Raw genomic sequence first — 16437 nt, forward strand, 5'->3', positions numbered from 1 at the left:
AATCACTTCTTTGCTTTCTCACCTCTGGGGCCTTTAAGTACTCACCCTAATAGGCCTCTGGTGCCCCAGAAGATGCTGAAATCAGCCAATCCACAGACAGCCATGAAATCTAGTTAACCTCACCCCATTTGTTTCCTGCTATGGATCCAGCTTTTTATTCTGTCCCTGAGTACAACCCCCTATGTGTCCTTGCCTGGTAGTTTTTTATCATCCAGAGTTATAAGTAACAAAGAGTTCTAACTTTCATCAATCTGAATGTCAATGTGTTGTGTCCTGCCATGCAAAGAAGTTTAAAATCTTAACATATTATTCATCATTTTACATTCATAATTTTCATTCTTTCAACAGCTTTTTTTTTTTTTTTTTTTTTTTTTTTGCTTTTTAGGACCTCGCCCTTGGTATATGGAATGTTCCAGGCTAGGAGTTGAATTAGAGCTACAACTGCTGGCCTACACCACAGCCAAAGCAACTCAGGACCCAAGCTGTGTCTGCAGCCCACACCACAGCCCATGGCAATGCTAGATCCCGGACCCACTGAGTGAGGCCAGGGATTGAATCCACATCCTAATGGACACTAATGGGATTCGTTTTTTGCTGCACCACAGTGGGAACTCCTTCAACAACTTTTTAGAAGACTACTTAGAGGCCCTACAGCTCAGGGGTTAGAGCCCTGGTCTTGTAAAATGACTATTTAAACCTTTTTTAGCTCTTGAAGTACTTTATAATAGTGCCCTAGGATACGTCATAGCTTCTCTGCCCAGAAACCCCATCTCTTTCACAATGGCCTCTTGAATTAATTGACCCTGGTGATAGGAATAGAAGTTACTTATGAACTTTAAAACACAGTACTTCCTCTATCCAAGGAGGAAGCCCCCTTGTCAGTAGCAATGATAAACAGTGAGCTCCCAATATGACATTATTCCCCTGGGACAAACATGTTACTTGGTAACAGTTTATCTTACATATCTTCATACTGGAAATAACAGCATCTGTGTTTCCTAAGACTAGATATTTATTCTACAAATGGTTTATCTATACCCTCAAGATACTGAATACCTTTCTTATATAATGCTCTATTTGCAATCATGTACCATCATCTACCATAAAGCCTTGTTATACACACAACAAGCTTAAAGCTGTTAAAAAGCTGTGGTATATTTGGAAAACAATACCTGCTAGCTGAATACTTCATGTGCTAGGCAGTGTCCTCTAGAATGGGTTATATGCTCTGTACTAGTGGTTAGTGTGATAGTGCTCTTCCTCTTATAGCTGCATTCATACGTCTGGGGACTAAGGAGTGGTCCAAGAACGTGAGAGTAGTTCTTCAGACCATGAATCATAATTTTCTAGTAGAAAAACTTGTATTTTGTATCTTCACAATATTCAGCTCTGATGATTTACAGTCATGGTTCTTAGGGGAAAGGTGTTTTCCCCAAAGGACTCCAGATTCTTCTGTTACTCCAGAATTAGGTAAAAGAAGAGGTTTACTGCATTAGCTGGGCTGATCTGTCTTAATTTCTACTAGCCCATAGTATCAGAGAGTAGTCCTGGCACTCAGGAGAGTCTCTTACTACCTATCTGGTAGTAAGATTTTTTTTTTTTTTTGTGGTAGAAAGTAATAGAAAAAAATAGAACTACTTCACACGTGAAGACTACTTATGGTACAGGTTCCTTTGGAAATAAATCTGAGAACTCACTAGACAAAAAACTATGACTAGCTGTCATGCTGGCTGAGGATGAAGAGAATGTGGAAGGGGTAGTGAAAAGGGAAATACAAATACCAGCTATGACCTTTTACAGAAGTAAGCCTTGTAGTGATTATTCATATTTTCTTCTTTGGTTTTATATACATGTAAATTTATAGATATTAAAAATCAGTTTTTCATATTTCTATGATTCTATTACTTGATGTAAATGGGCCACTAGAGATATAATGCATATTCAAATCCTTAAGTTTCAAGATTCTGATGAAATAAAATTTCTATTTTTAGGCAGGAGAAGAAAAATTAAACAAAAAATTCTCTGTGTATTTGAGCCTTTTCCCTCCCTAATGTGCACTGTGCATCTGCATTACACATTAACAAGACCTCCTCAAAGCGAGGAGTGTCTGCTCAACTGGAAAAATCATTACAACATCTTATAAGAATAGTGTTCTTTTCCAGCTCTGTAGAGAGTCATCGTGACTTGCTGTTGTTCACTTTGTATGTGTTTACCTGGACTTTGTATCCTTGATGAACTTTATCTAAAACACCAGTATGTCATTTTGATGTAGGACCCTTTGTCTCAAAATATATATAACTATTCCTTCGACTTCTGACAGGTGGAACAGTTCTCAGAGTTTTCTGAGAATCTGTTTCCTGTATTTTAATCCTCGATTTGGCATGAATAAAATTCCTTTTTTCCTTCTAACTTGGTAGTTAATTGAATTTTCGTCGCCAATACCCAGGAGGGATAGTGACCAAGCTAGAAAAGATATGAACACCAACGTGAGATGAATAGAATGACATATGTGATTTGTATGATTATGCCTTTGATTTAACAAGGATAGTTCTGACAAGATAAGCAAAGTGTGATGCTACTTCCTTTTGGTCAGAACTGTAATAGGTATAAAAGGTGTGCAGACAGACGCTAAGTCCACAAACATGTCTACTAAACAGGACAGTTTGAAGTCAGAAATCACTTCAAACTGTGAAGTGGAACTACATTTTCATGAATCACTTACACTGTATGCTCATTGGGTAAGATTTTCTTTTGAGAGGAATTCAAGGCTTTTGGAAGGCTAAAGTGATGGGGAAGCCATTATTCCACGGGCATAAATGAAATTCACAGCAGCACTCTGGCAAGCTATTGAAGACCACCCTCCTGGTTGTAACAGACTAAACAATTTGTGAGAACTCCTTAGAAGTCTTCAAAGAATGTAGCAGCTCCCAGGCAAGCACATGAGGACCTCTGGTTCAGCTCATCAGTGCCAATGTCTATGATGTCCAGTGGCTGCTCCCCGAACAACTGTTAAAAACTTTCCCTGAATTTTACTCCCCAAGAAATTTCAAAGTCATGTAAAGATCTAATTTAATATTCAATGCAGAATGGCTTCTGTTTTCATGACTGAATCCACACTGATACTGGATTGTAGTTCCTGGAGGACTTCCAGTGGAATACATGTTTTCTGTATCTATTTAGTGTTTAATGTGAATAATTGTTCAATAAACCATTTATCCAGGTCAGATCTGTTCTTAACCTTATATGGTGAAAAAGCCAAAAACAACAAAAAAGTGGCAGGGAAGTTCACAAAGAGGTAAGACTTTTGCTTCCCGTATCTTTACCTTTCTATATTGAGTAACAATTAGCAAAGAATTCTCTCAAGTATTCTGAAGTCTTGAATTATTTACTTAGGGCTTTGTGGCACTGAATATTTATCTGTTTTAACAGCTTAGATCTACTAGGTTTTGTTTGTTTGTTTTTGTCAGCTGTCTCAATGATAGAAGTAAAAAAAAAAAAAAAAAAAAGAGAGAGAGAGAGGAAAAAAGAAACACTACTGAGAAACACTACAACCAGAAATTTTTCACCTGTTCAATCAGAGTAGGATAAGGTTGTAAATAACTCTAATTACTATTTTTGTAATACTCCAATTCTGAAAATACATGATATAATTTCATAAAATTATATCCTATATTAGAAATCCTTTCTTTAAATACCTTTAAAAGTCAAGCTTTGAAATTATCTTTCCTGAAATGCACATTCATCTTCTGATTTAAAATTATGTCTTCTTAGAAATATTTGTTAAGTCTCTACCATAAAATTTAGTTACATGAATGTATGGAAATCTCTGAGGACATGGTTCCTTGTTGTGAGACATGTTTTTATAACATTTTCTTAGCCTCTTTGCTGAAAACTCCATCTTGTCCTTCCTTACTTTGTCCCGTCTTCCTGCTTGAGAAACAGTCACGGTGATCGGTGATCGTAAGTGACTTAAGCTTAAGAACAAAGACCTAAAGGCATGGGTTATTCATGGGGTCAGCGGAATGAAGACATAATACAATCGTCTAGGTGCGCCCGACCTGTGCAGATAGGCACGCCATTTGCACAAGCATGGTATGTCCTCTAAAGAATAAGAGAAAGAGGAACCTCATGGCCAAGTGGTTTATGAGTGGTCGTTAGCAGAATATGCATTAGCAAAGAGAACCAAGGTGCAAACCTAGGCACACAGGGTTGCCGCAAATAGGCATGCCATTTGCTGAAGGACGGTGAGGATTCTCTGAAATGCTATGCATAGATAGCTAACTCAAATGCTAATGATTCTTTTTTTATGTTTTTTTTTCCATTTTTTTATTACTCAAATGAATTTATCACATCTGTAGTTGTATAATGATCATAAAAATATGATTTCACAGGATTTCCATCCCACAGCCCAGGCACATCCCCCCACCCCCCAAACTGTCTCCTCTGGAGACAAGTTTTTCAATGTCTGTGAGTCAGCACCTGTTCTGCAAAGAAGTTCAGTCTGTCCTTTTTTCAGATTCCACATGTCAGTGAAAGCATTTGATGTTGGTGTCTCATTGTATGGCTGACTTCACTTAGCATGATAATTTCTACGTCCATCCATGTTGCAAAAAATGCTGGTATTTCATTCCTTTTAATGGCTGAGTAATATTCCATTGTGTATATGTACCACCTCTTCTGGATCCACTCCTCTGTCGATGGACATTTAGGTTGTTTCCATGTCTTGGCTATTGTAAATAGTGCTGCAATGAACATCGGAGTACATGTGTTTTTGCAAGTCGTGGTTTTCTCTGGGTAGATGCCCAGGAGTGGGATTGCTAGATCAAATGTTAGTTCTATGTTTAGTTTTCTGAGGAATCTCCATACTGTTTTCCACAGTGGTTGTGCCAATTTACAATCCCACCAACAGTGTACTAGGTTCCTTTTTCTCCACACTCTCTCCAGCACTTATTGTTTGTAGACTTTTGGATGATGGCCATTCTGGCTGGTGTAAAGTGGTACCTCAGAGTGGTTTTGATTTGCATCTCTCTAATAATGAGTGACGTTGAACATCTTTTCATATGTTTCTTGGCCATCTGTATGTCTTCTTTGGAGAACTGTCTGTTTAGATCTTCTGCCCATTTTTTTGATAGGCTTGTTTGTTTTTTTGGTGTGGAGCTGCAGAAGTTGTTTATAAATTTTGGAGATTAATCCCTTGTCAGTCGATTCACTTGCAAAGATTTTCTCCCATTCTGTGGGTTGTCTTTTCGTTTTGTTTAGGGTTTCCTTTGCTGTGCAGAAACTTTGAAGTTTGATTAGATCCCATTTGTTTATTTTTCTTTTTATTGTCAATACTCTGATAGGTGGATCTGAGAAGATGTTGTTTATGTCAGAGAGTGTTTGGCCTATGTTTTCCTCCAGGAGTTTGATAGTGTCTGGTCTTATATCTAGGTCTTTAATCTATTTGGAATTTATTTTTGTGTATGGCGTTAGGGAGTGTTCTAATTTCATTCTTTTCCATGTGGCTGTCCAGTTTTCCCAGCACCACTTATTGAACAAGCTGTCCTTTCTCCATTGTATAGTCTTGCCTCCTTTGTCATAGATGAGTTGGCTGTAGGTGTGTGGGTTTAATTCTGGGCTTTCTATCCTGTTCCACTGATCTATATTTCTGTCTTTGTGCCAGTACCATGCAGTTTTGACAACTATTGCTTTGTAGTATAGTCTGAAGTCCGGGAGCTTGATTCCTCCAGCTCCATTTTTCTTTTTCAGGATGTCTTTGGCTATTCTGGGTCTTTTGTGCTTCTAAACAAACTTTAAAATATTTTGTTCAAGTTCTGTGAAAAATGTCCTTGGTAATTTGATAGGGATTGCATTGAATCCACGAATTTGGCAAAGTTGCAGGATACAAAATCAATACACAGAAATCAATAGCATTTCTATACACTAACAATGAAGGAGCAGAAAGAGAAATTAGGGAAGCAATCCCATTTACTATCACATCCAAAAGAATAAAATACCTAGGAGTAAACCTACCTAAAGAAACAAAAGACCTATACTCTGAAAACTACAAGCCACTGATGAAGGAAATCAAAGATGACACAAATAGATGGAAAGATATACCATGCTCGTGGATTGGACGAGTTAATATTATCAAAATGACTATACTACCTAAGGCAATATACAGATTCAATGCTAATGATTCTTAAATGCCTAAAGTTTAGAGTAAAAGTTTAACCATCTACCAGCTGAGTGACTTTTAAAATAATAAAAGAACTTACAAAATAATAAAAAAAAACCCTATATCCTGCACCTACAACCCCCTTTTTATTTGAGCGCAATAAAAGCAGTGTGGTTTCTTGAGGCAGGGCTCTTGGTCCCCGGGACCTTGAGTCCCCCAGTTCCCACCTTTACTTAAGATAAATGTCTCTGTGTCTTCTTTTATGTTAATTTCTTTCCTCAAGTTCCATAGCACCCGTTCTTCAGCCCCATCCTGCTGAGCTGGTCTTAGCAGTTCCTAAATCCTGTATGCTTACTGTTTTTTATTTTTCCTCTTCCGAAGATGAGTGCAAATAAGTAGAAATACTCAAGCCAGGAAAATTGTGGTTCTGTATTGAGGGTAGATAATCAAACATAATATGAATTGTGAACATACTCTGGGTCTTATAATTTGATATCAGCGACACCAACTGGAAGGCAGTCCATAGGAAACTATAAAATTTCACTGACAACATTTTGAGAGTGATGTATGCAATTCACTTAATTCTTTCTACAACTGACCACTTAGTTGCAAGAGTGAGCAAGATGTGCTTTCTATTGACAGTAATCCTTGTTATTGATTTCAAAAGTCTGCTTCAGGTAAGCAAATTGACTTTTATGTCACTAATTTAGCAGAGATGAAATTTTAAGTTTACCACTCTGCCTTGAGAGGCAACCGCATACATAAACATGAAAGGCTTTGACCTAGCTTCTAAGGTAAAAGGAAAGAAATGGATACAAAAATTAGCAGTTGTTTTTCACACACCAATTTAGGTGTGCAATGAATGACATTGTTTTTAATGCAAAGAAAGACACATTTTAGTGAATGACTTTATAAACAGATATCATCTAGTTGGATTCAGCTGTTAATAAGTGTAAGAGCAAAAGAGAAGTATCAAATTAAGTGTGATTAAACTTGGGAAACAAACCTTTTGTAATTCTAAATCTTTTCCTTAGAATCTAGATGAAAATAAAACTTCCCTGAATTCACAACACATTAGAGATATTTGTGCCTAAACAATGATATAAGAGCAGGAGCTAGCATGATTCAGTATTATCTTCTCAATAATAATGCAATTTGTGTTATTTAATTTAGATTGCTCACTTCTATTTTTATGCTGCACTGCTATTTTATTAGAAAACAAATTCAATTTCCCATTTAATATTGCTGCAAAGTTATTTTGAGATATTTTCAATAATCTATGGACCTGCTTTTTTGAGACATTCTATTTTTATTAGTATTGATTAAATGTATAATATTATTGCCTTCCACTTCATACCTTTCAGTCTGTGTACTGACAGTGATTTAATCACTGAGTTATAACTTTAACCATAAAAAGATTTCTAGGAGTTCCCGTCGTGGTGCAGCAGAAATGAATCTGACTAGGAACCATGAGGTTGCAGGTTAGATCCCTGGCCTCGTTCAGTGGGTTAAGGATCCGGCATTGCTGTGAGCTGTGGTGTAGGTCTCGGATGCAGCTCGGATCCCGCATTGCTGTGGCTCTGGCATAGGCCGGTGGCTACAGCTCTGATTAGACCCCTAGCCTGGGAACATTCATATGCCGCAGGTGCAGCCCTAGAAAAGACCAAAATACAAAGAAAAAAAAAAATATATATTTCCATTCAAACTCTCTTCTCTATTTATATGTGGCTCAATATTTAGAATTCATTCTATTAAGATTCTAATATCCATTTCAATATTTAAAAATTTTTTATTTTATAGACTACTATGAAAAGAACTCCCTTTGAACAATTTTGTATCCGTCAGATTGCAATGATGCCATTAGTACATATTACTTAAATTAATAATTCAGGATATAATTGCTGATATTTATACTCTACTGAAAAAAACTGAGAATGTTATATTTTGCAAACTTTAATGCTATTTATAAGTAAACTGGTTGAAAAACTGGTTTTGAGATGTCATAAATATTAAGAAATTCCATTTTCTTTACAATTAGTATTTGGCTCTCTTTTTTTTTTTTTTTTTTTGGTCTTTTTTGCTATTTCTTGGGCTGCTCCTGCGGCATATGGAGGTTCCCAGGCTAGGGGTCAAATCGGAGCTGTAGCCACCCGCCTACGCCAGAGCCACAGCAACGCAGGATCCGAGCTGCATCTGCAACCTACACCACAGCTCATGGCAACGCCAGATCGTTAACCCACTGAGCAAGGGCAGGGACCGAACCCGCAACCTCATGGTTCCTAGTCGGATTCGTTAACCACTGCGCCACGACGGGAACTCCTGGTTCTCTTTAAATGGAAGCAATCCTTCAATTTAAGATGTATGGAATGTGTTTTAATTTGTATTATAAACCTATTTGCAAAGCACAGTAAAACAATCTTTGAAATATAGCCTTAAAAATCTACTTTATCAGAAAAATGTGTTTTAAAAATATCACTAGCTTTGAAGAACATGAGAATGGTGAACATTTATTTCGTCTTCTAAATTCTATACAAGTAGGGTAGCATGAAACAGATAATATTGGATTTTGCTAAAGGTAAGGTGATAAAATTAGAATATGAGCCTGTACAAAATGATTCTATTTTGTATGATACAAGGACATAATGGTATATGTAGTTTTAAAGGAGATTAAAAGACAAAACATGAGGCTGTTAATAAAGTGACAATATTATTAATTTTCACCAAAAAAATTCATAGAAACTTTTATAAATATTTCAACTATTAAAGTTTTTAAAATATAAAATTATGAGGAGAAAAAAGATCTCCCAGATAATCAATACTGATGATTTTGAAAATATAAATAAATAGGTATATTTAAATTTCAAATGTATAAAATGAAAAGGATAATACTCTACTCCCTTCTCTATTTCCCTATCCTTCCTGTCAAATGTACCTACTGGTAACATTCTTTTGCATTTCATCAAAGTAAACATATAGCTAGATAAAAAAATAAACACGTCAATTCATATCTTTTAATATGAACTTATAGTTTTTTCAATACTATTTATCCTTTCAGTATATAGTACATTGTACAATGAACATTATTTTTTATATTGCTTTTTTATCATATTTTGGATGTATTTCCATATCAGTACAAAAGATCTAACTTGTTCATTGTATTTAACTGTATTATATATATATGCACACACACACACACAATCACCAGAATTTATTTAAGTAATTTCTGCTTATTAAACTTCACATAATTATATTTATTTTGTTATTATATGCAATACTGCAAACCATATTTTGGTGTATGTAAGTATATTTTCAAAGTATAACCCTATGACAGATTAATACATGTGGAATCAATTGTTTATAATGTAAATGTAATTTTAATTTATATAGATATCATCAATTCTGTCTGTGAAAGGGTTAGGTGTTGCCATGAATTTATTCCCTAACTTACTCTATTTTCTCTTTCTCTGTCTCATTTCTCTCTTAATTAACAGGTGTCACTAGTGGAAAAAGTGTTATCCTGTTTGTATTTTTTTTTTAATTACAAATGAAGTTATCTATGTATTTATTAGTATTTCTAATTGTTATTATTTTGCTCTAAATTGACTATATCCTTTTATGATCTGTTTATTTTTAAATCTTCAATGAGCCTTTTTCACATTAATAAGGTTAATTGTTTGAAAAAGAATATACTTTGTTTTTTTTTGTCTTTTGTCTTTTTAGGGCGGCACCCATGGCATATGGAGGTTCCCAGGCTAGGGGTCTAATCATACCTGTTGCCGCCGGCCTATGCCAGAGCCACAGCAATGCCAGATTCGAGCCGCGTCTGCTACCTACACCACAGCTCACAGCAATGCCAGATCCTTAACTGACTGAGCGAGGCCAGGGATCGAATCCGCAACCTCATGGTTCCTAGTTGGATTCGTTTCCGCTGTGCCAGGATGGGAACTTCAAGAATATTTTTTTTTTTACTATCGTTTACTATTGTTATTTTATTTCTTTCTTTCTTGTGTTGTTATTATTATTATTGCTATTGTTATTATTTTTGCTTACTGTCACTATTTAGAGGAAAAGGGTGATTTTATTCTCTTTTGCCTTTTGTGACATTTAATTAAAAGGGTTTAGTCTCTCTTTTTTTTTTTTTTTTTTTTTTTTAACCACTAATCTTTACTGTGAACAAAATCCCTACTGTTTGGGTATATATCTGATTTTTTTTTTCTTTTGTTTCTTTAAATTTTCACCTCTTTTTTCTCTGTATTTTGCTATTTTCTAATGAATCTAGCATAACCCAATTTGGGCTTCTTATTTTTATTTAAGGGCTGTATTTATCATCATTTCCTGAAGTACTCTGAAGAATGAAGACCTTTCTCATGTTTGCTGTCATTTCCATTTTAATACTCTGAGAGTGGATGCCATTGTAGTTTAAAAATCTTAACTTTTTTTTTTCACTTTCACTGAACATTTTGGCTTCATTTCGTTGTGTTTTTAACCAGGTAGTTTTCCCACTTACAGGAATCAGGTTTATCCTTAATGCTTCAGTGGAGAAGAATGCTGAGTGAGAGTCCACCTAAGCTGCTGTAGTGACAGTGCTGGATCCTCAACCTACTGTGCCACAAGAGAACTCCTCCCATAAGCTTTTTCTTTTTCTTTTTTTTTTTTTTTTGATCAGATCTTTTGTGCATGACCTACATAGTCATAATACAAATAAATTATTACTAAGCTTCCATTTTCTTTTAAGTTTTATTGAAGTATAGTTGATTTAAAATGTTGCAATGACTTCTGCCATACTATGACAAAGTAATTAGGTTATACATATACACACATCCACTTTTTCTAAGATACTTTCCCCAAATAGATTATCACAGAATATTGAGTAGGGTTCCCTGTGCTATATAGCAACAGAACTGCTTAGTTTGACTGTCATTACCCTCCCCCAATTTTTTTAATCAAAATTAAAAGATCATATGGTACATAAAAGTTGAGTACACAACACCTCTGCTGTGTCAAATTCAATCCTGAATTTTACATAACTTTTTTCTTTAGGCCCTTGGACATGCCTAGTGACAGTGAAGATTCCTGCAGCAGTGATGCTAATATAGTCTCTACAATCCATCCACCAAATCTGGGCTTGCCTCTAATATTACGAAGTGGAAATGCCATTCTTTAATTTCTTCCATTTTCCAATTTTACTTCCTTAGTCTCAGCTTAGATTTTTGGATAAAGTGATGCATGTAAAAAAATAACTGAATCGTCATTCTTTTTGGCAGACCTCAGACTAGAGTAATTATAGCCACCTTTACACGCCATACAAATACAGATTCCACCAGGGCTCAGGGGCTGCTACAGGAGACTTTTGACTCAAGAAGCTGGCTTATATCCTTGTGGTCATGGGAGGCCTAATTCCTCAAAATGGCTTTATTTGTATAATTTACTCTACCCTTGTTTTCTCTGTAAGGCCAGTTTTAACAGTGTATCACATTCAAAGGAACATAAATTCAAGTCCAAAAGATTTGAAAATGGTGTGATTTTTACAGAGCTTACTTGCAAGGGAAGCCTGAAAAAACAGTGGAATTTCATCCTGGTACATAGCACCAATGTTCTAAAATTCATTCACAGCTTTTCCTTCACAGTCCCACCATCCCAAAGGCTACTGCCTCAAACTTGTGGCCCACTTCCAACTCCATTCTGTCTTTAATTAATTCTGCCCTCTCACTGTGCCGACATCCTCTTTTCTGTGACAAATCAAGTTAGTCCCCTTTTGATGCTAAATAAATTTGCTTTCACCTGATTATTCCACTGGTCTCGACTCTTCTATATTAAATGACAACGGAACAAAACCATGTAGAAAGAAGAAAGGTGGAATGACCTGAATGAGCATGATTCACCTAACAGTTTGCCTGTTATGAATATACAGTTGATATGGATTATTACTTTTTTAGCTTACTAATTCTGTCGCATAAAAAGTTTTCAAACAATTCGCCATCTGTAGAATTACATAGATGCTTACCTTTATAAGCATCAACAACCTCCTCTAATAGTTATCATTCACCATATTACTGGGTTAAGACAGCAAACTATTGCATAAACCAAGTACACAGTCTTTTTCCACAAAAGTTAAATCCTCTATACTTTTTATTTGTTAATGCCTCTCTTACATTTATAAAATGTCTAAGAAAAAGCTTTTTTTTTTTTTTCCCACAGTGAATGGCATTTTGTGTAATTGTAAACAGATTTTGGGGGGCTGACATATATTTGGGAGTAGAGAAATTTTAAATTTTAAATTTTTCTTAGTTCTTAAATCAAATTTTCAGTTAATTCTTCACACCAATGAATATATCTAGGTAAACTGTTTCTCCATGTTTAGATGAACTCTCCAAATAAAACAGGATCTTACATTTGTAAAGTTCTAGAAAAGACAACTCCCATCATCCACTAGTGCTTTCTAATACTTCCTTTATAACCAGGAAAGTACAGGCTGGTGGAAGAATTTCCTTTACCCCATTTCAAAAGTAAAAAACACATTATTATTTGGCATATACCCCCAGGACTCAGCACCAAGATAAACCATGCAAAGCAGGAGCACCGAAGCAGTTCTTGGAATACAAAGTGATCGGTTTAGAAATGGCATTTGAACTCACACTATGAGTAGTTTTAACACTTATGATGTACCTACAAATAAGACGTTATACACAGTCTTTCATTGTATATACATAATAATTAAAAATATGGTGACTTTCACTAGTTATTATAAAAAAAAGCTATTGCCTAAAATCCTTTTTGGATGCTAGCAGTAAATTTCACAGACAAAAGCAAAGAGTCAAGAATTATAAACTGAGTTGAAAGTTCAAGCAGACATGACTTGTGAGAGAAATATCTGAAAATAAAGTATGAACAAGACAGAGCAAAATGGTAGTATTAGAGATAGCAAATGCCTTGAACTTCAGAAATGACACATCTATTGTGATTATATCTCCAGAAAACTGAAGTTATTGCTATGTTTGAACAACATTATATTCTCAAATACAACCCTGAAATACCATGGATTTCACACCGTGGCAATTCATTTCTCTAGGGGAGGAGAGGAAAGCTTTTTTTTTTTTTTTTGATAGGTATCTTTGCCACATTTATGATTCATGAATAAATTTGTAAATCCAGCCTGCCTTCACATTCCAGTTAGAAATTGCAAATATGATTATGTGAGATCCAGTCAATCTTTAACATAGTATTACACAGCAAGGATAATGATGGAACATTTAATGGAGAAAATGATGCAACGTGAATATTTTTTATGATGGGTATTGATGAGACCACAAACAGAACTTTCGCTCTGCCTATACCTAATGACAAGGACACATATAGTTTCTTACCCTTTCACTCCTAGCCAATGTCATGTTCTTCATCACATGAGTAATTAACTAAGATTAGAACTGTTTGTTCCCCTGAAACTAGCTAGACACAGAGATAAACATTTCCTCTTCAAATAATGGAGACTTACCCTACTCACACAGGGAACTATAATGAGAAAGAATCTAAAAAAGATTCTTATAATTGAATCACTTTCCTATACAGCTAAAACTGATACAACATTGCAAATTAACTATATTTCAATAAAAAATTTAAAAATAAATAAATAACCCTGAGTGAAAAGCACCTTATCTACAACTTATTTACCCCTCCCTGTGAAAATGGTCAAGGCAAAAAATACCTTGCTGAGACACTCAACAGATATAGTCTGTTCTCCCTATTGCAGCAACCTGAATAAAATCATCTTCTTCACTGTCTGGTGAATTTGTCTTTGACAGAACTATATATATCCATCAATAATTCTCAACAGATGAATCGGTAACAGCATTTAAATTGAGGCAAGTGACTTAAAAAATGAAAACAATATGCAGGAAACAGATGAATCCCAAACACATTTTTCATTGTCTATCAGAACTCGGCAGATAGATAATATAAGATTCTACATTAAAGCCTAGCATAAGAGTTTGAACTATTTCAGAAGATCAATTTCAACAAATGGTGCCTAGAAGAATCATTGCTAGAAAGATTGTTTTTTGCATACAGAAATAAAGTAAAAGACTTACCTTTTCTTGACTGTTAAATAATCTTCAATTTTCTTCTTTAACAAGCCTATTCTCTACCATCTGCTCTATTTTATTGCTACTATTTTTTAGGTATATCTAATAAATAGAAGAGATGTAGAATATGCCAAACTCTCATTATGATGTGGAACAATACTAAATTTAGAGTGACAAAATTAGACTGAAAAAAATCTAGTGTAAAATAATAAACAATTTGAAATGCATATATACTATAAATCTATTAAATCATTTACAGTATGTTATATGCATACATATATATGTATATTCTGTTTGCCTTATTATTCACTTTGACTTTCTTTTCTTCTTATTGCAACTTTTGTGCTTTCCTTCTTCTGTCAGATAATTAGACCCATATGTACTGCCCGTGATTTATCTTTTGTTTTAAAAGGTTTCCTTGTCCCAATGACATTCCTAGCACCCACCAAGGCACTTGCTCCATCTTTGGAACTCCCAGACTTCTCTAATTATTTTCTCTTGGGCATCTTTTATCTGGTAGAATGAAGGGACACCATGTGTTATGGTTCTGGATATTTCTTGGTAATATCTGTAAATAATAATCCTTAAATTCTAAAGTATTTTTTCAAAATTGTCAAGGTCATATTAAAACAAAGCAAGTTTTAGACATAGTCACAGATTGGAAGAAACAAAAGAGGCATGATGATTAAGCAGAATATGGAATCCTGAATGGAACATGAAGCCACTCCTGAAAAAAAAATCTGAGGAAACCTGAATAAAGTATGGAATTTAGTTGACAGCAATGTACAAATGTAGTTCTTAGTTTTGACAAATATACCGTCATTAACATTGGCCAGATCTGAATGAAAGGCATATGGAGATTCTCTATGTTATCTTTGCAATTTTCTGTACATCTAAAAATGACTATAAAATACAAATATAAAACAAAAAAACAACAACATGAAGGCACCTGTTGTGGTTTTCTCCAAGCCAGGTTTCGAACAAAGTACCATCTTCCAAGAGGCTGCCTGAGAGTTCTGGCTCTGCTCACTGGGAGAGTTCTGATTTGGATACAGCTGTGTCACTTGATGCACCCCAACCTGAAAATCAAAGAAATGATATGTGTCTATTTTCTCTATTATTACTGTGCTTACAAGTCAGGCTTTTTGCCCATCTTCCCCATTCTGAGAAGTTTTCTGTCACCTCCTCTCAGAAGCTGTGCCACATAAAGTTCTTTAGGGAGAAAGGGGTTGTAGCCTCTTTTTCCATGTGATTCAAACTCCATTTTATGTCAATATTTGGGACTCAAACTATCCTATCATATATTTCCATTCCTAACCTGTTACAACTCCACCAATTCACACATGTACTTCCTTCAGCTAAAAGGTAAATGAAAATCAAGATATGGAAGCTAATTTTTGTCTGCCTCTCAGGCTCAATGATTAGTCACATATCACCAGCTAGACTAATTCCCTTTCAGCGGAGGACAGAAAATTCTCATTATCATTACAAAGCAATGGTAAGCATAGTCCTCTTTGAGATATTCATGATAAACTTCCATTAAAAATAAAAATGAGGATTTTCCATTGGGGCTCAGAGGATTAAGGACTCAATGAGGATGTGAGGATGTGGGTTTGATCCCTGGCCTTGCTCAGTGGACTAAGGATCCAGTGTTGCCATGGCTGTAGGTTAAGCTGGCCTGGGAATTTCCGTATGTTTCAGGTATGGCGTAAAAAGGAAATAAAAAAGAGAGAGGGGGAAAGAAAACAACTTACTGAAGATTGATGAAGATTAAAGACTACTAATAGGTTATCTGAAGGAGTTGTGTTCATCACTTTCCACAGCTTAGGCAAAATCTGTATTTATAACCCTTCCTGAAACAAATGTAACTCATGCTATAAAGCCTGGCTAATAAATATTTGGGCTCTGATAAAGACACTTCCCCATAAATACATTTGAATCTGGAGAATACACAGTTTTTCACCATGTGGAATATTAGTTTCATTGCCACCATTTTCTGCTTCCATCCTATGTTTAATCACCTCCCATATTCTTTAATGATTAACTCCTTGGCCTCAGGATGATAGGCCATTTCCTCATAGAACTTCATGTCATCTAAAAAGCTTGTTTCCTACATATTCAGCCAATGGCAAAATGGGAGTCAGATGTGATTGAGAGCATTTTAAAACAGTTGAAAACCCATCTGATGCATAGGCCATGAAA

General features: G+C 35.3%; 1 protein-coding gene across 12 annotated transcripts in view; it reads right to left on the reverse strand.

Annotated features, from left to right (window-relative positions):
- Positions 1-16437, reverse strand: part of LOC110259429 (uncharacterized) — a 904175-nt gene that overhangs the window by 207406 nt on the left and 680332 nt on the right. For 8 of the 12 annotated variants that reach the window (XR_014838422.1, XR_014838425.1, XR_014838423.1 and 5 more), the window contains one exon: positions 15185-15314. Coding sequence is in view for 4 of the 12 variants with exons in the window: in XM_085014125.1 (XP_084870251.1) it covers positions 15185-15314 (130 nt within the window). In the remaining 8 variants the exon portion in view is untranslated. Of the gene's footprint in view, positions 1-10875; positions 15315-16437 lie in introns of those variants that run through there. The other 4 variants (XR_014838426.1, XM_085014127.1, XM_085014121.1 and 1 more) reach the window with 2 other exon arrangements.

Source organism: Sus scrofa, chromosome 2 (genome assembly GCF_054392235.1).
Source record: "Sus scrofa isolate SSC_HxYL_T2T_F1_AM1 chromosome 2, Sscrofa_HxYL_maternal_Yorkshire_Landrace_v2.0, whole genome shotgun sequence".
In the NCBI taxonomy this organism is placed as follows: Eukaryota; Metazoa; Chordata; class Mammalia; order Artiodactyla; family Suidae; genus Sus; species Sus scrofa.